The sequence below is a fragment of the Centruroides vittatus genome, unplaced genomic scaffold (assembly GCF_030686945.1).
Source record: "Centruroides vittatus isolate TY-2023 unplaced genomic scaffold, ASM3068694v2 contig_544, whole genome shotgun sequence".
Taxonomy (NCBI): Eukaryota; Metazoa; Arthropoda; class Arachnida; order Scorpiones; family Buthidae; genus Centruroides; species Centruroides vittatus.
The window spans coordinates 341,817-364,541 of NW_027122320.1; the positions used below are offsets into that span (position 1 = coordinate 341,817).

General features: G+C 33.5%; 2 protein-coding genes across 2 annotated transcripts in view; both read right to left on the reverse strand.

The window, feature by feature from the left end:
* The window catches only part of LOC136978500 (E3 ubiquitin-protein ligase RNF126-like), a 65,495-nt gene extending 52,432 nt beyond the window's left edge, over positions 1-13,063 (reverse strand). The window contains exons 1-4 of the mRNA XM_067274217.1: positions 12,911-13,063; positions 11,257-11,327; positions 7,792-7,849; positions 7,475-7,701 (exon numbers count right to left, since the gene is read on the reverse strand). Of these exons, the coding sequence (XP_067130318.1) occupies positions 7,475-7,701; positions 7,792-7,849; positions 11,257-11,327; positions 12,911-13,063 (509 nt within the window). The remainder of the gene's footprint in view (positions 1-7,474; positions 7,702-7,791; positions 7,850-11,256; positions 11,328-12,910) is intronic.
* A 7,274-nt stretch (positions 13,064-20,337) lies between these two features.
* Positions 20,338-22,671, reverse strand: LOC136978501 (uncharacterized). The gene has a single exon (XM_067274219.1). It carries the CDS (start codon positions 22,669-22,671, stop codon positions 20,338-20,340), a length of 2,334 nt encoding a protein of 777 aa, XP_067130320.1.
* Between the last annotated feature and the right edge of the window lie 54 nt (positions 22,672-22,725).

A 22,725-nucleotide genomic window follows, 5' to 3' on the forward strand; every position in this document is an offset into this window, starting at 1 on the left:
TAGGTTGTACTTTATGAATTTCTTGAAAGACTTGAGAAAGACATATGATGACAAACTACATGATCCTGTCTTCCAAAGAATGTCTCTACAATTTTCCAACTGACACTTTTTAGATGTTTCACTTTGACAGGTAGTGCTTTGTCGGAGACTATACAAACTGTGGACTGTCTCTTGCTTTCAAGGTCATACTGGTAGATCCAGGTCTTATCACCAGATTTTTCTGATTCAGATTCAGATGTTATATTAAAATGTACAAAGTACATAACCTGATGCCACAAAGCACAATCAGGCCAGCAATACAGTACAGATAATATTGGATACATTTGATATAATTACAACAGGATTAGATAATGCAATTGAATATATCGCACATGTTCAAAACAGACATGAAGTCCGGCTAGGAGCCAGCAAGAAGAAACAATTCAACAGAAAAGGTGAACACCTTGCACAGAATGCTGAATGTTAATATGTTATAATTAGTAAAGCAATAAGATATGACATGTATACACAAAATATAGATGATGCCTGGCAAAGTGTTGGCAAGAAAACAGTACAAGAAGAGTGCTGACACTTCGCATAGAATTCTAAATGTAGAGAGGGAATACAATTAACAACAACAATCCTGGGCAAAAAACAAGCAAAGTCAGTAAGCAACAATTACAGTTATGTACAGTACAACTTTGAGGCAAGCAAGGAAAAGGTCTAGTTGATGGGTGTGGCCTCATGGTACTTTATCACAAGCTGCTGAAAGAGGTTAAAAGTTTCTTCATTCTCAATGAGATCATAACAGTTGCAAGGCCATTTGCCGCCATTCCTGTGTGTAGTTAATTCCAGTTTCATTCTCTCTTTTTTGATGTTGGGGCATTCGAAAAGGTAATGCCTACTACCATCTTCTTTTTTGCAGTAAATGCAAGTGTTGCTGCTTCCAAGTGAAAACCTATGGAGGTACGAGTTAAACCTACCATGGTTTGTGAAAAATTGAGTTTTAAAATGATCAATCTTAACTCAACTATTATTAATGTGTTGCCTGATGTTGGGGAAGAACTGATGATTAATGGAATAATTCCTATCATCCCAATTGTTCTGCCAATCCTGTACAAGCTCTTCCCAGAGAAGCTTCTTCAAGGTCTTAATTGAGATCTTATGGTAGGCAAACAATAGAATGGTGTTGCTAGCAGCACTTTTAGCAAGACAGTCGGCACGGCACGTTCATTGCCGGCAATGTCTGTATGCAAACAAATCCATTGGAATAAGTACCTGTTGATAGAGTGAAAGAGGATGAATTGTATGTTGGTAACCATAAGGTGGAGAGTCCTCTTGGGGATGAGTGAGAGTACAGAGGCACTATCAGAAACAATGGTAATGTCTTTGCTATAAAAATGGTGGTCATTCCACTCAATGGCATGGAGAATTGCATGAAGCTCTGCCTGGAAAACAGGAGCACAGAGGGGTTTAAACTGGAAGAGCCTGTATGTTGTCTCAATACCATTCTCGTAAGTGACAAAACTGCAGCCAATTTGCCCGTTGATACAAGACCCATCAGTGTAAATTGTAATACAGTAGAGCGTCGTTTATCCGAATCAATTGGGGACTGGGGTTGTTTGGATAACTGATTATGTACGAAAAAATATATTAACTTATCCGATGTTGAAATTTTTCTGTGTTGTGTGTCGCTTTGTGTTGAATTTTCATCGATTTTAAGCTTAACAAAAATTTTTATTATAATTATCGAGGCTATTGTATCATTAAAAATTATTTCTTTATTTTGTACAAACAAAATAAATATATTGAAAAATATAAAAACAAAATATATACTTATTATACTTTAGAAGTTAATCTGGTATCAAAAACGTTCGATTCAGCATGACACAGTCCGACTGGAAAGCTTTCAGTTAACCGATGTTTCGGTTGACCGGCTTTCGGATAAACGACGCTCTATTGACCTGGTTATCTAGGATACTGTCAAGTTGCAGAATAAGAGAGCCAGGATCTCTCATTTGAGAGTAAGGGACCTGGGTGTCAATGTCCTCGGCAGTGAATAAAGTATCACCAATTTCTTGTCACCAGTGATAATGCCCACATACGTTTTAAGCTTCCCTGTTAAAATTTTTCCAGCATTTTGTGGCACCATTCCACATGTGTCTTCTTTTTGCTGTTCAGTCAGAGAATGAGGCAACTACCAAAATACCAACCACTATCTTCCTGACATAAAGATGATTGTGCAAGATACCAATACCCAAAGTGTGTTAGATATCCTTATGGGTTATAAGGGGGGTCTTCTCTAAGCAGTTTCTCAACACAAACCACATTTTCCAGAGTCACTGTAGCTGCAGGTTGACTGCTTCTCTCTTCATTGCTTAAGACTGTTTCTGCCATGTCTAACTTCTCCAAACCCCCAGAATATTTATGTTCTTGATGGACAAGATTCAAAAAATGCTGGTTGCAAACGGTGGAGGCACTGGGACTCCAACAAACCAGATATAGTCTTAAATCATTATTGCTCAAATGCCTCACATCAGCTCCATTCTAAATATCCACGTGTGGTGGTGTTTCCAAGGTCAGGCACTTACCATGCACAAGAAATTTCAAGGATGCAGATATACTGATGAACTTATGCTCAGAAAATGTTCAGTAGTAAAATATTGCAGACTGTTTCTGTGTTCAGTGATTTTTATCTATCTGGAAACTTTCAGAGTGGCCCACATACATTAAACAATTGATCTATCACAGTGTCATAACTTTTAGTTTAGCTTTCAATTCTCTCTTCATAAAAATTTATGTTAAAATAAACTTTTATGGTCATTTAAAAACAATTTGTGGACTTCTGCAAATTTTTCTATAAAATACAATGGAACAGTTCATAGGAAAGTATATACCGTATTTTACGGACTATAAGACGTGCTTTTTTCTTCGAAAAATTGCCTCCAAAATTCAGGTGCGTCTTATAGGTACTTTTTTTTTAAAAATTGCTTAAAAATTAAGGTGTGTCTTATAGTACGTAGCATCATATAGTCCATAAAATACAGTAAGTAAAAAGAGAAATTTTCTGAAAAAGTTAAAAAAAAAAAATGAAATTTGACACCACCTCCAATCCAAATACAAAATGTCTACAAAGACTTTGCCTAGATAGAATGCTTCCACCAGTGATGACAGATGTAGCAAAATTTTTCCATTTATGCAACATAGCAGCAGTATTGAAAAATAGCTTAAAATGTAGTCATCATTGTTGATATTCCTTCTAAAAATATTGGGAGACTTATCTCAATGTGGTCAATTTCTAAAAATTTTCAAAATCACTCAGTTAATGCATGAAACATTTTTGGGAATCTTCTCATAATCTCAGTAGTGCCTCAGAGCAACAATCATTGCAGTACCTGTGCATCCATAACAAGGTTATCTATCAGGTAAGAAAAAAATCTAAATTGTAAAATTAAAAATTTTTTTTAACATTCTTCTAAAAGTTTTAAATAAAAATAGCTTTAAGGGAATCATTACAATATGTATGTGTTTTCTTTATGTATTTCAATAGCTTCTTATTGTAATTGTAATTGTATTTTTTGTATCATTGTTGTAATGCAGATATCAATCATATGTACTTGATTAAATTGTGTGTATTTCTAGGTAAATTCCAGACAAAAGTGTAGAGATTCAGAGCAATAACAAGCACAATTTCATCTGTGTTTTGCTAGAATATGGTTTATATTGTTTTGTTAAATATTTTTTAAATTAAACATTACCAATCTTAATGATGAATTGAAATGAAAATTGTAGATACATGAAATGAACTACTGTATAATAGTATCAATCTCCTGATTATAAGGAAAGGGTACAGGAATCTATTCTGAAAAAGAAATTACTGTGTAAAAGAGAACCTGCTGAAAAACATAAGAAAAGATATATAATACAATTTTTCTCAGAGAATTGAATGAATAAATACATTTTCATAATTGGTTGCAGCCTGTATCAATGAAAAAAGCAAGGGCAAAATGTAAAGCATGTAATATAATTTTAGGATCCAAGACAAATGATTTAATAAAACATTCCACCATCCAGTGGAATGCTAAAAATATAAAAACTTTGAATAAAGTACAGCCAATCACAGTTATTTAAACTTAGAAAAGAAGAAAAACAAAACATTGTAGCTGATATAAAGTTTAATCAACTGCTTGCTGCACAAAATTTTAACTTCCATTCTGTTAATCATATTGTTGATGTAGCAAAACTAAATTTTAAAGTTTCAGCAATTGATTTCATCTATTCTGTAGATGATAAACTGAAAAATTTGTTTAATGTTGTCTGTTTTGAGCACTTAACTGTCTCGACTTTCTTTTCGACGATCATGAATGCCTTGAAAACATCATCTTTGCAACTGCCAATTATTGGCAAGTAACGTCTAAGGATTCTTAATGCTTCTAGCGGGGTTAGCTCTTCTAGTGTTTCATTCACTTCATCTCCAGATTCATTATTCTCGCCCTGAATTTCTGCAACAATGTCGACAACACTCACTGAGTAACACACCTTCACACAATTGTCCACTGTGCCGTAGTTTGTTTCATCAACAGAGGCAGTTTCTCGTAGATTGCAACAATGTTGCAGCAATTCATTCAATTGAACACTCTGTTCTTCACCCTTACCTTCATCTTGAACTGCCACCGTAGAATGAAATCCTGCATGTTTAAAGCAGTTTGCAATAGTTAAGCTTGTTACATTTTCCCATGCAACCTTCACATAATGAATCGCATCTAACAGGGAAAGTCAATCGATTTTCCGCTTTCTACCGCATGAATCAAATCCAAAATAAGCTTCTTCCGATAATGACATTTGAACGAATGAATAATATCCTGATCCAACGGTTGCACTACAGCAGTGGCATTTGGCAGTAGGATAAATACATTAATCGCTTGTAGTCCTTAGACTTTTCCATGAATAGGACAGTTGTCAATGACAAATGTTACGCTCCTGTTTTGCTTAACAAACCAGGAGTTGTATTTGTGAAGAATTTTCCTCCAAATTTTGGAAATCATCCAACTTTTTGAATTTGCCATGTATACGATGGGCAAACTCTTCACTTACTTGAAATATTGGGGCTGTCAAAATTTTTCTATAACCAAGGGCTTCAGCTTTTCAGAGCCATCAGAGTTTGCACCGAGAAGGATTATAAATCACAGCTTTGATCTGTACCATAGTAACTCAGTTTTCTCTGGAAGCAATTTGTAGAAAAGTCCAGTTTCATCAAGATTGAAAATGTTTGCCAGTTTATACAATTTCTCAATCTCTTGTAAAACTCTCTTTCTAAGTTCCAACTGAGGTCATATCAACAGATTCTTTTTCTCTGCACAGCTTTTTAAAATTCACGCCGTGGCGATCTTTAACCCTTACACAGCCAAAATACCGATCTGTCGTAAGCCTAATTCTTAAGCGAATCGGCCAGGGTACCGATTCATCATTACCCTGTAAAAATCGACTTTTATAAAATTTATCGACAACAGATGACACTTGACGGCAACATGTTGTTTATTGTCTGTTTCACATATTTTTGTCCAGGTGGTGTTTTGTTGACTTAAAAAATTTTAATTATCGATCTTTTTTCTAAAGTTTTCATTTCCTGATAATTTTTATTTCATTTTTAGCATATTCATGCAATAATATTACTATAATAAGTTTATTCATGCTATAATAAGTTTATTCAGCTATAATATGTCAATGTGTTATAAATATTCAAGTTGTAACCCTTTAGTTCTGATATTTTATATATTTTTTTAATTTTTAATTTATATTTTAATCGAATATATGAGAAAATGTTACATCTATTGCTACTGATAATCATATGTTTATTACAAGAGTAAATAATCTCGTTCGATATGAAGTGAATAAAGTATATTAGTGCATTATATTAGTTGCTAGCAGAATAAAGTTTTGATTTCAAGCAAATGTATGATATAATGCGCGATAATTTCACAAAGAATAAATGTACACGCATAAGTGTTATATCGAATTGTACAAAACAATATGTTACATCGTTCTGGCTCAGTGCCAATAAGAATGAAGTAACCGGACAATGTTAATTTTCCCAAAAAGTAACAAATTCTCAAGTTTGAATGTCAGTTATGATAAATTATTATTTTTTTCATAAATTTCTCTAATAAAAATTATTGAAAAATATCGTATTTAAAATGAAAGATATTAATAAATGTACGTGATTTTTTTCATACCAATATAATAATAATTTGATTTTTGGTGAATTTTTAAATGAATATTGCCTGACTGACCTTGACTGACCTATACTGCCCTTGGCCATTTTACAGAATAAACGTAAACAAGGGGGCAGTATTATTGGCCAGAAAAAGGTTAAATCCCTCTAACCATCCATCACCGACACTAAAGTTGGTTTCTACTCCAAGTACCCCAGCAATTTCCATCGTCTTTTGTTTCAGTATCGGCCCTGAAACAGGAAGATTCGATGCACAATTTTGCTTTAGCCGACGTACCAGAGCATCTTTGACGTCTTTGTATGGTGACTTTCTCTGGCATTTGAGACAGCTGCAATGAAGACCCAAAAAAAAAAAGTTTCTTAATTTCCTCTTCTTTCTTCAGGATTCCCACCAATGTCGTTCTTGGAAGGTTTTCTTGTTTTGAAAATTCAGCTTGAGAAGTTTTATTACATTCAAATTCAGACATAAGTTTGTATTTTTCCTTCAGTGTAAGCGTTGTTAGGTTTCGGAGACTCATTTCTAACAGAAACGTGAAACAAATGCTGTAAAATAATGCATAAATTAGAAATTGTAAATCAGATTCTGCTGTGATGTTAAGCTGTGTGGTGTGAACTCACTTTTTTCAGGAGGGGAGTCAACTTATCAGATGTCTAAAGAAGTTTGGGACAGAAAAAGTTTGTCAATTTATCCTGTGATAGAGAGTTAAATGGTGTCAAGTAAACCAGAGATTTTTTAACATTAATGACTATGTAAGTCAGCTGGGACCACAGAAAACTGACTACTTAACCAACAGTGTCTAATTATACCTATAATGACTAATGCGTTTATTACGTTTCTCTAGTTACATTCGTTTCCTCTGAGAAAATACTTTTTTTAGTTTATAGAAAAGTACTCTATCCATTAGAAAAAAATGTTCAATGGCTCAGAAAATTTCTATATTGATCCCATTTACTTAATTTTAACTTTCATAATTTTGATTGGTATAGAAACAAAACTATACTTTTGATTTAGATGGGATATCATCATCAAAGCTTCTATAACATTAATTTGAGTTTCCAGTATACAGTTAATAGGTAATTGGTAACACTCTAAATAATTACTTTAAATTTTTATAAACAAATAATTTCTGTCCATAATTAGCAAGCAAAAATATTTACTAAATAAATTTTCTGGCTAATTAACTAAGTCAAAATTATAGCGTAACAGGAAATGAATAAATACAATGACTGTAACTGATGCAATAATTATAATATTTTAAATACCCTTCCGATGGCCTACGAAACATCTCTATTCTTTCCTGTCGTGTTCTTCTTCGTGGTCTTCTAAATATACAACGCCTACGCTGTGAAAATGGTAGCATGGGTGAGACAGAAGAAAACGATGGTCCACCTGATGAAGTACCTGGAGTTTCCATATCTTCATCTTGGTTTCCATTTCCCTGTCTTTGTTCTAGAGCCACTCTTTGCAAAAAGTCAATTACATGGAATACCTGCAACACATTAATATTTTATAAAAACATTATGCAAATATTTTAAAACTCTGTGTTTGTTTACTAAGCATTTATAGACGTTTTACGCACATCTCTTGCACTCGCCGGAGGCTGTAAATCATTTAAGTCGTCCTCCTCCGATTCTTCGCTAATTAAAAACAAAATTTTGTGTAATTTAAAAAATTAAATTCTTACTACATTGAATTTTTTACAATGCAATGTGAATTGAAAATAAATTTCTTATAATTAAAACTATTTTAATCAACAATTTTGCAATATAATAGTTCATATAGAATAAATGTTGATTAGATGATTTTGATTATAAAAAGGTATGTAAAAATTTCTATATACGAGGGTAATCCCAAGAGTAATTTCTTCTATTTTTTTTAGAAATACAAAGAAACATTTATTTTCAATAATTTTTACATCATTTTAAAGCTTGAACATTTATCCATTTTTCTACATAATCGTCATTTCAGTCGATGCATTTTTGTAGGTGCTGTAGCAGTTTTTGTATGCCCATGTCATACCAACTTGCTGCCATGTCGTGGGACCCACCTTGCTCAGACCTTTCGATATTGCACTTTTCTGTTAAAATCCTATATAGTGTTTGAAAATCCAAGGAACCAAAATGCAGAGATCATCCAGAATGATCTGCTGATTATCATACCTGGTTTGCTCAACCTTTCCGACTGGCTCGTCAGAAATTGGCAGTCTCCCGCTTCTTTATCACGAATTTCAGTACAACCAGCTAAAAACTTCCTACACTACTTGCGGATGTTTTTGACATCCATGCACGACTCGCCATACACTTCCATCAATTGGCAATGAATTTCAATCGATTTAACAAGACATAGTGGCAAGCTGGTATGACATTGGCATACAAAAACTGCCACAGCTCACACAAAAAAGCATCAACCAAAATAGCGATTATGTAGAAAAATAGATAAATGTTCAAGCTTTAAAATGATGTAAAAATTATTGAAAATAAACACTTCTTTGTATTTCTAAAAAATAAGAAACCTTACTAATTGGATTTACCCTCATATTTATAACATAAGCAGAGGAGATTTATGTATGGTACAGTACCTATCTAGATAGAGTTTCCAGTACATATGGCACACATATCTCCAGGAATGAGACAAACCTTTTTTAACAACATAACTTATATAATCAATCTTATAAACTGAAGATGATGAATAATAAATACTATAAAAGCACACTGAAAATTTAAATCAAAGAAATAATTACAAGAAAAATGATTACTTAAGTGGCAAATTAACAACCCACACTTTATAGCTAATGAAAAAAATGTGTTAATGAACGAATTATGAATAAGCTCTTGTATAAAAGCTACATTTATCAGTTCATATTATTCAATTTTCTATTACAATTAAAATGTCAGACACAAGAGCAGTCTTGCATACTTGATGCAAACTTTTTAAGCCCTGGTCACACTATGCGATTTCTAGCCGTGCGGGCGACTGCAATCGCGACGGCTGTTCCTATTAACTAGTAATCCTCCCCTTGAAAACCGGCGTGATTGCAACCGCAACTAGAAACAAAAAGTTTGTTCTACTCGCACCGATTGCAAACGTGCATCCAATCAGCAAACGCCTTTTTGCCACGTCATACGGTGACAACATTGAAAATAGTTCGTCCTCATGGCGGATAGTTAGAGGATTTATACTTTTACAGAATCGAGATTGTTCGAGCTTATTCGGGTTCACGAATACCCATGGGATTTTAATTCTTCGTTTTATCAAAGATTTTATCTTTTTGTGTATTCTCACCAGCTATATCAAAATAATTGCCTTTTTTTATTTTATTCATTCCAGAAAAAGAACTGCTTACCATTTTAATACGAAAAGTGGCTAAAATTCCGTAAATGCTATGAAGTAGGACATAAAATGTCAGTAAACTCACGGAAGTAGTCAAAAACAAGCTACTGTAATTTTATTGGTTTATTATAGGGTCACGTGTTTTCGAGTTGCAACGTCAACGAACAACGTGTGACCACGAGAAGACGCGCGCGATTCGCGATTGTTGCAGTTGTGGTCGCCTGCGTGGCTGGAAATCCCAGGGCTTTACACTTAACTTATATTGTTACATCTAGCTATATCATTATTATTCTTTTATATATTCTTCAAAGAAGCTTATTTTATGCTCAGATATGTCTTGATCCTTTCTCAGATGGCTATTAACTAGCAAATTTTCCTAGCATTTTAGTCATTGTATTTTTAAAAATTATATATAATTGTCTCAAACACAAAAACCTTGAAATAGTATATGATATCTCACACAAATATCTTTACACACTTTTGTCTTTATTTATCAAAATCTTTCTTTTTAATGAATTTCATTATTTGAACAATTTATAATTTAAAATATTTTTAAAATTATGAATTTTTAAAATATCTGTATTTTAAAACTTCAATTTAAATTCAACAAATCATAAAAAATGCATTAGTGATGAGAAAAAACATTTGATATAGGACAAAATATGCACTATATTTGATTCACTGAGCTATAAATCCTATTGGTAATAAGATAATAAACAACAACTGTATCCTGTAAGTGGACACAGATACATTCTTGAAATTATTATGTAAATTCAAAATTTACACAAGTTGAAAGAAAGTTAATTATTTAGTTTGAAATAAAATACATAAATGATAAAAATTTTACATGACATTAACTCATTGATTAAATTAATTGGAGTCAATTTGAGAATAAAAATTGATACCAGATAATGGAAAGCTTAAGGGCCAGAAGCCCCAATTAACTATATACAAACTTTTGGTCTGGACCAAAAATCACAATTTTTTAAATTAAAATATGATTAAACATTGCAGCCCAGAATTGTGATGATGTCACAATAAATAACTGCTCATTGTAAATTACATTGTTGTGGAAAGACATGTACAGAGCTTCACTTGTATTTAATACTTTCACTGGATTTGTATACATGTAATATCTATTGAATAATGCTTTTCTAATGTAAATACTTCAATTTGAAGCATTGCTTATAAAATTTTGTTATATTAATTTAAAATAATACATTCATACTAACAGTCTGCATTAAATCAAAATTTATGTTAATAAATATCTGCAAAATGAGAACTAATTAGTGTAATTAATCATAAAATAGTTAACATGCAATATTTTAAATATTTATTAAAAGTAACACTCTGTTCCACAAAGACACAAAGTTGCATAGACAATCAATTTGACACAAAGCACTAACAATACTTCTCCAATTTACTTTTAAGGACTACTCAAATGAGTACCAATATCATTTATCTGTCAAATAACCTATCAATGAAGATCACGTGAGTAATTTCAGTTTTTAAGAGATTATAATAATGAAAAGTTATAAACAGTAGAAATATAAAAACATTATACTGTATAACTTTTTCACTTTTATTGATACATTACTACCTACATATAATAAATAATGTTAAATTCTGCTTATATTTATTTCAAACAAATTCAGTCTGAAATCATTTTCATGTAATAAAATTTTGGAATTGCAGCTAATAAACAATTATTTACCTAGAGTTAGTTGGTGGTTCTTGAACAAGCTCTTCGATAAATCCAGATTCACATCGAGGGCATATATATTCCTACAAAGACAAATAAATCACTATATAATTGGTAAATTTGTAACCCCATGTCAGTGATGCATTAAATGTTTAAAGAACTGAATAAGATACCAAACAATAAATGAAAATATACTTTGTAAGTCCAGCAACAAATTTTTGATAACTTAATAACCTTTTTACCTTAATTTAATAGGTCTTCCTCAGAACATAAATGAGTTAACTGAGTCAAACATTTAAACATTTGCACATTTATGTTCTGACTGTTTGTATAAACAAGAAAGCTGGCAAGAAGTCTTGCTCACTTTTCCCAGCAATCGAACGAGAGGTTAAGGGGACAGAGAAGGAAATCTGATAATTTTCAATTATATTATAATATAAAAATTTTAACAACAGAAGCATAAAAAAGTAATTTTTTTTGAATTATGAGAAATTTCTATTAAAAAATATTTAAGTTTAAAATACATTAGCTGAAAGTTAAAATTCTGTTCGGCACTATCTGTTACAACATTATATTAAAGAAAACTTTTTATATAATTAATTATTATAAAATGGCAAAAGGTTTAATTTTGAAATTACAGATAAGGTTTAAAAAAATTTTAAATGCAAATAACGAGTAAAATTTTAATTATGTCTGATCCCATTTGAGATACAGTATCTATCTCCCCACTCATTTGACCTTTAATTACCAAAATTTAATAGCATTACTCAAAAGCTCCAGGATCAGATCCATGCCAAGTATGTAAATAATTGTGACTGCGTATTTAGTGAGTTCGATCTTTTCCATCTTCTATACATGTAAGTAATTAAATACTTCAAGAATTGAGTCATTCGTCATTTGTTGCATCAAGGAATGGCTCTAAACTTAATCTAAAAGTGATGCAACCATGTATAATTTATTACATTTCAGATATATAAATTATACAAAACTTTTTACATGAAAATTGTTATTACAAAACTTACATAAAACAACATTTGTTGTATTTTTATTTTTTCTATATGAACAAAAGGCATTTATCACATCTTAACTATAAATGTCTTTCATAAGTTCCATTTTTCTCATCCTAGAAACACAATTCCAATTTCATTGAAGTTGTGCCAAGCTCATATGCAGGAAGAATTAAGAGGTGTTTAAAAGAAATAGAAGTGTTTAAAATTTCAGAATTACTTCTTATATTGTAATAACCAATACATTGCATTAACAATTGTAATGTATTTATTATATTAATATATTGTTTACAACATCAATTTAAACATTTTCTGAAATTTTTAGAGCAATCTGACAATTACAAAAAAAATTATCATACATTTTCAATTTTTGATTGTTTCAAAAGTATAAACACATGTGCACAAAAAACAATTTGTGATGTTTCAATATTTTGTAGGTCCACCATTTGATTTAATTAATTCAAATACTCTGTCATGCATACATTTTATTAGTTTTTGAAGATGTTCTTGTTTAATATTTTGCCAACAATCCATGATAGCTAATTTCAGTTTATTTACAACATAGTATTGTCTGTTTTGGCCATAAACAAGATGACTCAAATGCCCCAAACATTCTCTATTGGGTTCATATCAGGACTCCATGATGGTCAATCAATTACATTAATTGTTTTTTCAGCAAACCAATTTTTAGTTGACTTTGATGCATGAATAGCAGCATTATCCTCTTGGAATTGCCAGTTTTCTCCCCCAATAAGTGATCCGAAAGTTATTAAATTTTGATACAGCAGTTCTTGATACTTTTCTGAATTCATTCTACCTTCTACAAATACAATGTCTGTTTTACCCACTGATGCCACATCTACCAATTTTGGGTCCAATTACCGATTGCAGCACCTAATCTACCGAAAAGCTGACGATAATTCAAGAAAGAAACTTTTATTTTCAACGTATCTAAAAATTCTCAATAAAACATTTCTTTGTACCTTCATTTCTTATATATTGTAAAAGACTTTATTGCAATACAAAGTTATTTTTGCTGGTCTGTTTAGCGCCCTCTATCAGGTAGTAGCATAATCACTGGTTACATTATAACAGAAATCGCCAGAAATGTACTCTTTTTAAGCACACAATAATTAAAAAGAAATTTTTTAATGAACCAGACAAAACTCTTTAAATCTCCGAAAATTTTCAGCACCCGAGGCAATAAATAGGAGCAGCACAGATCATTTTGACGTCATTCTATATTTCGTTGAGTGAACTGTTGCAAGAGTTGGTGTGAATAATTAAAAAAATATTAGAAATCCAAAAATGAGTAACCTAGAGTACGATACTGGTGGTGGAGGCTCTAGTACTGGTGTTTCTAAAAAAATAGAAATATGAACAATTCTACAAACACGAGTGGGAAGCCCTACCAGAGTTCAAAGGGTGATTAACCCAAAGTAAAAAAAAAGGCGACAATTTGCACTTTGCGAGTCTTGTGGCAAAGATAAACATTTCAAGTGCAAAAGACGCTTTATTTAAACATAGTGTCGGGAAAAATTTCATATAAAAAAAGTGGAGACAATCTCCAGTAAACAAGTCTCAATGATGAAAACTTTTGCTATATTCGGATCAAGGCAAAAACAATTGGAGGCATCAATTAAAGAAGGTACGTTTTTGTGACAGTTTAAAAATAAAAAATAAAACTAATTGATTCATTACTGTTTTATATTTAGTATTATTAATGTTATTTGTTATTCGGGGGAAATACGCCTTTCGGCATTTGTAGCAGAGAGCAACCTGCCTTTCTTGGTCATGGAACATCTGCCGAAATTAATTATGAACATTTGTCCCGACTCAAAAATTTCTCAAGGATTAGCATGCGGCAGACCTAAAACAACAGCCATTGTGAAGTACGTGACTGGTAACGAGGGTTTTCTTCGGGTTTACGAAGATTTACAAAATAAGAAATTTTCCCTTATCGTGGATAAATCGACGGATCGGAGCGCAATAAAACACTTATGCTTAGTTGTAAGGTATTTAAAACGTGACGTTATTCAAGATAGTTTTTTTGGTCTTGTTAGATTAAGCGCTTCTGATGCAACTACCTTATATAATCACATTGCTGAAATGTTTAACCACAATAATATTTTCTACGAAAACAATTTGATAGGGTTTGCATCCGATGAGCTAATGTTATGATGGGAAGTCACCATTCTTTGATGACACTATTAAAAAATGATGTACAGTACCTAATTGAAAACTGACAACTGGAACAGTTCTGTTCCATAGGATCGAATACAAATATTTAAACTTCAAAAATTGACAATGGATTAAAAGTTAATAAATAATAAACGACTAGTGTATAAAAAATTATATCTAATAAAAACAAGGAATAAAATAAAAATAAAAAATAAACTCAGAAAAACTCCTAAATACAAGTATCAACTAACACTAATGTAGAATAAAATAAACGTGTAAATTAAGAGTTAATTGCAGAGTTTTTAACAATATACTTCCAGGCCGATGGAAGGCCTTCAGAGTCCCTCGCATTTATACGTCCCTTCTAGTTTGCTTTTATAAATCTCTATTTTCTCAACGATCCTTGCTAACGTTGGGGAGCTCACGGATTTGATAATGTCCCTTCATCCCATTTAACTACAGAGCTTTGTGTCTGAGCCATTTGGAATAGTACCATGGAGTTGGAACTTTTTCTGATGTTATACTTGTGCTCCTTGAGTCTTACACTCAAATTCCTTGTCGTAACGCCGATATAATCTTTCCTAATTCCCAGTTGTGCATTTTCGTACGGTATCCTATACACACCTGCTTTTTCTTCCTTCTTAATGCTATCCTTGTCATTTCTTAAAATCTTATATAGGTTTGGGGCTCTTTTTAGAATTATTGTTGACTCATTGTGGTTTGCAATTTCTTTCATAATGCCTTTGGCATATCTGTTATAACTGAATTTTGTGATATTACTGGGACCTTGTTTTGAGCCCCTTGCTATGTTCTTCTCGCATCTTCTAACAATTCCTGTTATTGTGTTTTTCTTGTACCCTAAGGTTTCGGCTACTTGTAGAATTCTGTCCATAACGTTGTCACAATATAGAAAGGCCCTTCGGATTAGAGCCCAGAATGCCACCATTTTATAATGATATGGATCATTTGATTGTGAGGGGATATAAAGCGGACTGTGCATTGGTTTAACGTAAACACTGGTAGATAAATGCCCTTTTTTGAATTGGATGTTGATGTCTAAAAAGTGTATTATTACGGAACTTTTCTGTTCTAATTTCAGTTTTAAGCCGTCGTTATTACGATTGGTACTTTCAATGAATTCATATATCTTATGGTTATTATTCCATAATATAAAGATGTCGTCCACATATCTTTTAGAATATACTAACCTATATCTTTACGGAAATCATACGAAACTCTTTTCTCCAGTTTTCTAACAACCAATTCACAAAGAATTCCTGAGATCGGACTTCCCATTGGAATCCCCCTTTTTTGTCTGTATGTTTGACCATCACAGCTGAAGATAGATTTGTAGCATATCAGGTTAGCCAATTCTACTACTTCGTTGTTGTAATGTATCAATTCAGGGATTTTGCTGAACAAGAACTCGAGTAGTGCTTCCTTGCATGATAGAATTTTTATGGACGGATACAAGCTCTCATAATCCAAGCTATACGTATCCCTTGCCTTTATTAACTCCTTTGTACAGAAAAATTGCACAAAGGCAAGGGATACGTATAGCTTACCGATGTTGTCCATCTATGCTTCAACTCCTGCGGAATGATAAAGATAAACTGAACAGGGATAAATTATCAGGGGTCAACAACTGCCGAATTATCGGGCTAGCAAATGGCTATAGTAATATTAATAATTAAAGTTAATTTGCTACTAGAGTTAGGCGTTAGGCGCCATCTCTTGCTAAATTTAATAATTAGAATTTTAATTAAATAATTTTAATTAAATAATTTAATTCGAATCCCGCTTCGGGCCGATTCTTTTCTTCCAGTTAGGCCTAAATTTATTTAAATTATTTAATTAAAATTCTAATTATTAAATTTAGCAAGAGATGGCGCCTAACGCCTAACTCTAGTAGCAAATTAACTTTAATTATTAATATTACTATAGCCATTTGCTAGCCCGATAATTCGGCAGTTGTTGATCTTTATATGTAACGGGTTAGTTGTTGTTTATTTATATATTATCAGGGGTGTACGCAATCCCAGTAATGGATCATAGATGCAGCAGAGAATTATTGTACATAGGAGCCACGAAGCATGCAGTAGAAGTGAGATGGAAAGAACATCAGAAAGATATTCAGCATGGCAGAACTAACACCTCGCTAGCAATATATGTGTCGGATCCGGAAATCATCCCGGACTTTAAGTGCACTAAACTACTAGTCACCACAAAATGTGCAGATCACATTAGATGGTTGGAACAAATAGAAATTTGTAAAGCTTTCCAGTCATCCCAGCCAATCAATGCCAAAGATGAAGTAATTTTATCGCTGGCATGGCAGGCACTACTGCAGAAAGAGATGACAGAATAAAGGAAGAGAAATGCAAAGTTTATGAGGATAACGTAAGGTGTATGAGTAGGAGGGGTTCAGACACAGTTGGGTATGAATGCTTTGGCACCATAGAGTAAGTTTTTGGCGTCGTTTTATATCGGCATGAAATCGGCTCATGTGATCGTTTTTTAAAAGAATGGTGGAGCAATTTTTAAAATTTCTAAAAAATTTCTAAAATTGGCATCGTATTACATTGGCATAGATCTCCTCACATGATTGTTTTTTAAAGGAATTGTGGAGCGTTTTTAAGTGTTTCGGTTGAGGATTTATTCGTTTGGAGTTTCTACGGAAGCTATTCAAACGTTTTGAATTTTTGGTTGGCACGTACGCTGCGGAAATAGGTGTTCGATAATTCGAAAATTGTTTTAAGAAGAGAAGAAAGCTTGAAAAAGGACACAGTGAGGTGTTCGAAAACGTTTGCTGAGGGACTTTGAGCAGACTTTCACTGGTTAAAGGTTTTTGGATGAGTTAGTGATTTCAACCCAGTGTTTTAGGTGATTATTTAACTTGTTTACCTTCTTTGTGCATTTTAGCAAATGCAAACAATCTTGGAATAGCAGGCCTTGGGTTCCAGCACTTCTTAAGAAACGGTAATACAGTACAAAGCTTTGTTCCTTCTAGCTTCTTGACTCTTCTATCAATGGTCTTGATAATTTTAACATTTACCTTTTCACATTCCGTTTTTTCGATGTAAACTTCTATTGTCTTTTTGTAAGTTTCTCTTTTCATGATCACCAAATGTTTACTTTGTCTGCTTTCTCGGCAATGATAAAGGTGTTTGATTATTATTTAATATTTTGCTGAGCACATTCTATATAACATAACTAATTCTTTCAGAATAAGGCAGCACTTTGTTTTTGTACGGTAGGTTATGGATGATGGCATATGTTATTTAAAGTGTCCACTATTTAGAAGTAAATATTATAGATATCTTATTTGAAAGGTCTGGGGATTGTAAAAATGTCTGTTATGTAGAAGTGTCTGCTATTTAAGAGAGTCCATTAATGGAGGTTTTTTCTGTACTACATCATAGAATATTGCAAATGTATTGGCCATCTTGTCTGAAAATCTTTTATTCATACATTTCAGTACCAAGCAGCTGTACACAAAGTAAAAGGTAACATTGCACAATACCACAAGTATTACTGCTTACATTGTCACTGAAGCTATCCAAATATGTTTATACTTGTTTACATGACTTTTCATCTTACAATGGAAACAGTTAATTCTATCTGTATTGCTAAAGAATGAAATAGGATGACTCTCATGGGATTAAACACCCTTAATGTCTGAATATTAAATAATTGTAGAGGTCACACAGATCATAACATATTATTCATATGTACTAGAACATTGCGTGACTTTGTTGTATCACAACAGAATTGAAGCAGAGCCAGAAGGAGAAAAGCAATCCTTGACCCTGTTAGGCACAGAAGAAGCAATTCTTGTACAGTACCTGTCAGATGAAAACAAGTGAACTTTGCACTTGTTGCCACAAAAGAAGCTATCCTGATACCTGCAGGCAAAGGGAGATGATCCTTGCACCGGACAGGTATCCAAGAACAAAGCAATCTATGGCAATTGCTTTGTTCCTGTGTTTTGTTCGTTTTTGTGCTTATTTTCCATTAGAGAGATATAATACAGTTTTTATGTTTGACCCCTAGGCCTAAATTCTGTTAGATGCACTCATCGATCAGCATGGGCATTGTCACTGTAATATCTTTGTACAGTAACTTCTCCAGTTACGACCACCTCAACTTATGACGAAAAAATTTCATAAGAAAATTTTAAAAATGTACCACTTTTTATAGTTTTTGTCAAATATATATCATATACATATATATTTTGCTTGCTTCTGGTGATTGATTGCGTTATCTTTAGTTTTGTTGTACAGTTAGTTATCTTTCGCATGTGCTTGTGTAAGGTCGCCAATTGTTTTGTTATAAGTAGTTAACTTGCAGTGTAAATTCTACTTTATTTTACATTGATTTGTGATATTTTAGTCCCAAAATGGCTGGTAAGACCAATAAAAAAAAAAGAAAGACAATAGACTTAGAGATGAAAATAAAATTAATAAAACAGCATGAGTGCAGCAAAACAGTGTCAAACCTGTCATGTGAACATAAATTGTCACATTCAACCGTTTCAACTATAATAAAGGAAAAAGAACGAATTTGTGAAGCAGTAAAGAGACTGCATCAGTAACATAAACCATCAAAAAATACACTTACGTAAAACCAGATAACCGGAGTGATTAGTATTCGGGTCGCACTGAATACTAATCACTCCGGTTATCTGGTTTTACGTAAGTGTATTTTTTGATTGAATCACCTGTGTGTAAGGAAGATTAAAAATAAACCATCATCACAAAAAACAAAATAATCCCATACATGAAATGGAAAAATGTTTAAAAACTTGGATGGAAGATTTATTACAAAAGAATGTTCCACTAAGTCTCATGACAATCCAAACTAAAGCATGCAGTCTTTTCGAAGATTTAAAGAAAAAGGAGGATGAAAACTATGACCAAAATTTCAATGCAAGCTCCGGCTAGTTTGAAAGGTTTAAAAAACGTGAAAACTTTCATAATGTGAAGATTTGTGGAGAGGCAGCAAGTGCAGATTTGAAAGCTGCCGAAATCTTCAAGGACAATTTTGAAGTGATGCTTGAAGAAGAAAATTATATGCAGGAACAAATTTTTAATGTGAATGAAAATGCGTTATATTGGAAAAAATGCCTGAATGGATATAGTACTAGAGGTGGGCAAGCAAAAGTTCAGTGGGAACCGAAATATGGGTTTTGCAAAATGCATGGGAGCAGCAGTTCTGTACTGTCGTGGCAGATAGTATAGTAAGGCAGGGAAGGATAAGGTGTCCCCCGTCCGGGTCAAGAACTTGTTTTAAAACAAATAGATTTTCAATTTAATTTATTACAACAACTTGGAAATAAATTACTAAATATTATATATATATAATTACACATATTCACAAAATTCTGGAAATAAAATTGTAAAAATAATAATAAAAAGCAGAAATTAACACTTTCAGAAATAGCCACATGTAACTCAAAAAGAGCCGCATTTGCCCATGTCTGGGATATACATTCAAAAAGAAGTTAAATGCATGCCCGGTTTTAAAGCATTTAAAGATCGTGGTACCCTTTTCTTGGGTGGAAGTGTCACTGGTTATAAATTGAAGACATTTATGATATATCAACTAACACTTCTCCCACACCGGGTTGTATAAACAGAAAAAAATTTAAATACCTTCTAAAACCGATAACCGGTGCGAACTATTTTTCTAAATGGCGAACGTTTTCATTGCCCCTCCTGGGCTCTTCCTCAGGCCAATTCTGGATTTGATAATCGAACAGCATAAATAAATGGAACGTGTTCCGTAATTTAAACGATCGAGTACGTTGGGCAACCGCGTGCCGTTCCAAATATTTAAATTTTCTTTTATTCCGTTTGGGAACGATGTGCGCCTCCTATGATAAATACGCGTGACGTCAACTGATTTACGGCCTTTCTTCTAATAAAAACTGCCAAGCAGTGGAGAGTTTCCTTTCTTCCTTGAAATTAATACATGTTGTTGTGCGATCGGCTTTATAAATTTCAATTTCCTCCAGAGTTCTCAGATGTTCTTGATGTTGGGTGGTGCGGATCACCTTTGCCTCGTTAAAATTCGGTGTTATATCCGGGTTTGCTGCATACGTTGACAATGCCGTTGTGTATTTATGGCGGGTAATGTCGGATTTATGCTCCTTTATTCTAGTGCATAGTGGGCGTTTAGTGGACCCTATGTACAGTAATTGTTTCTGCCATCTGTCGTCCTGTAGAGGGATACTGTACACTCCCGGAAGCCTATACGGGTTAGGTGCGTCTTTTCCGTTTCTCAATAGGCTGTATATGGAAGGGTTTCTCCGATAAGCGATTTTAATTCCCCTTTTTTTCGCAATTGTGTTGTATATTGTTTTAAGGTGCGGGTTGTATGTCATCGGGGTCCTTTCTGTGTTTTCTTCTCTGGTAACTTTTTTCACTACGCTTTCTTGGTTTGTTATACTGCTTGTATGGAGGTGCCGGTTATATAACTTTTTTACGATGTTAGTGTAACCGTGCTCTCTTGCTATTCTATTAATAAACGTTAATTCCTGTTGTAGAGCATCGTTTGTGGAAGAGTGCGTGTAGGCTCTTTCTATTAAAGCCCTAAAGGCAGCCATTTTATAGGAGTAGGGGTCACAGGAATCGAAGGGGATGTACGATGGTATGGTTGTAGGTTTTCTGTAGACCCTCGTTTGTAGTATCCTTTTTTCGATCCTTATTTCTATATCCAAGAAGTGGATTATTTCAGGACTGTGTTGCTCCATTTCCAGTTGTAGGCCATAGGGGTTGTCGTTCATGGCCGTTTTAAACTGCTTTAGGTCCGGCATCGATTTCCAGAGGATAATGATGTCATCTATGTATCTTCCGTATAAAATTATGTTTGAGAGAAACGGTGACAGTGTTTTGGCTTCCAATGCTCTAATTACCATTTCACATAGGTCCCCGGATAGCGGACTCCCCATGGGTACACCCCTCTCCTGTGCATAAGCCTTTCCTTTGAATTGGAATACTGAACTATAACACGCCAAATGGGCTAACTCTAAAACTTGATGGTGCAGGCTGTCATCATTTACTTTCTCCATGAGGAAATCTCTCAGTGCACAAAAACAAGGTTCTATTCTAATTGAGGGGTATAACGATCTAAAGTCCCATACTGTGGCATAACCGGGTGTGTCTATGCCTTTAAGTTTTTGTATCAACTCTTTCGGACTTGAGATATTGAACTGATAGCCATTCAGATGTGTGGATAACATATTATGCACTGATTTCTCCAGTTTAATAGTAGGAGCTCTTCCTTTGTCCACTATAGGTCTTAGCTCATGGCCTTGCTTATGCGTTTTAGCAAAAGCGAAAAGTTTAGGTACGTCCGGAGCGTCCGTAATGATGTTTCTCATACTCAGCTTCTTTGCGAGTTTGGTGTTGGCGAACCGCTTAACTCTCGCTTGCATTTTATCTACCCAGTTTGCTTCCATCTCTGTGCATTGCGTTGCGGAGAGGTATTCATTTAATTCTCTCTCATACGTATCCCGCTTCATTAAAACCATTATTTTGGCTTTATCTGCCCTTGTTACGACTATATCGTTAGATTTTATCCATTTGGAGGCTTGGCTTAGTTTATGTTTAAGCTGCATGATCTCCTTTGACTGTTTAGCGCTATTAATTCTTAAAGCAGATAGCCATCTGTAATATTCTTTTTGGTTGTGAGAAAGACCTCTTAAAAGGTTTTCTAGGTCTGGGATACAAGATTTGACCGTTTCATTTGGGGAAGGTGGTGGTACAAATGCTGGGCCAAGTTTTAGTATCTGCATAACAAATTCTGGAACTTGTATATTATCCCAAACTACTACCGGTGCTTCAGTCTTACTTAATCTCTTTGGTACTTGGAATTTTAGAATCCATTGCATTTTTTGATTAAAATGCACCTTCAGTTTATACTTCAGCCTATTTTGGATGTTAATCTGCTTCGCATTTTCAACTTTTAAAACATTCGGATCCCACTGGAATAAATCGTTCTCTACTTTCACAATTTTGGCTATCGCCGAGTATACATTCTTCCTGGTGCATCTGATTGCCCTTGTAAGGCACATCCATCGTACTTTGTTAATTATAGGCTCATTACCTGGAGGTAGTCGTACTCGGAAAATGGTCATCGGGAACACTCCGTTATTTTTACAATTGATCAAGAAATCCAGTTTTGCTCTTGCTTTTGTAAGAGCAATAATTGCTTTGCGGTATTCATTGGCTGGCATAGCCTTAATAAACTAACACTTCTCCCACACCGGGTTGTATAAACAGAAAAAAAT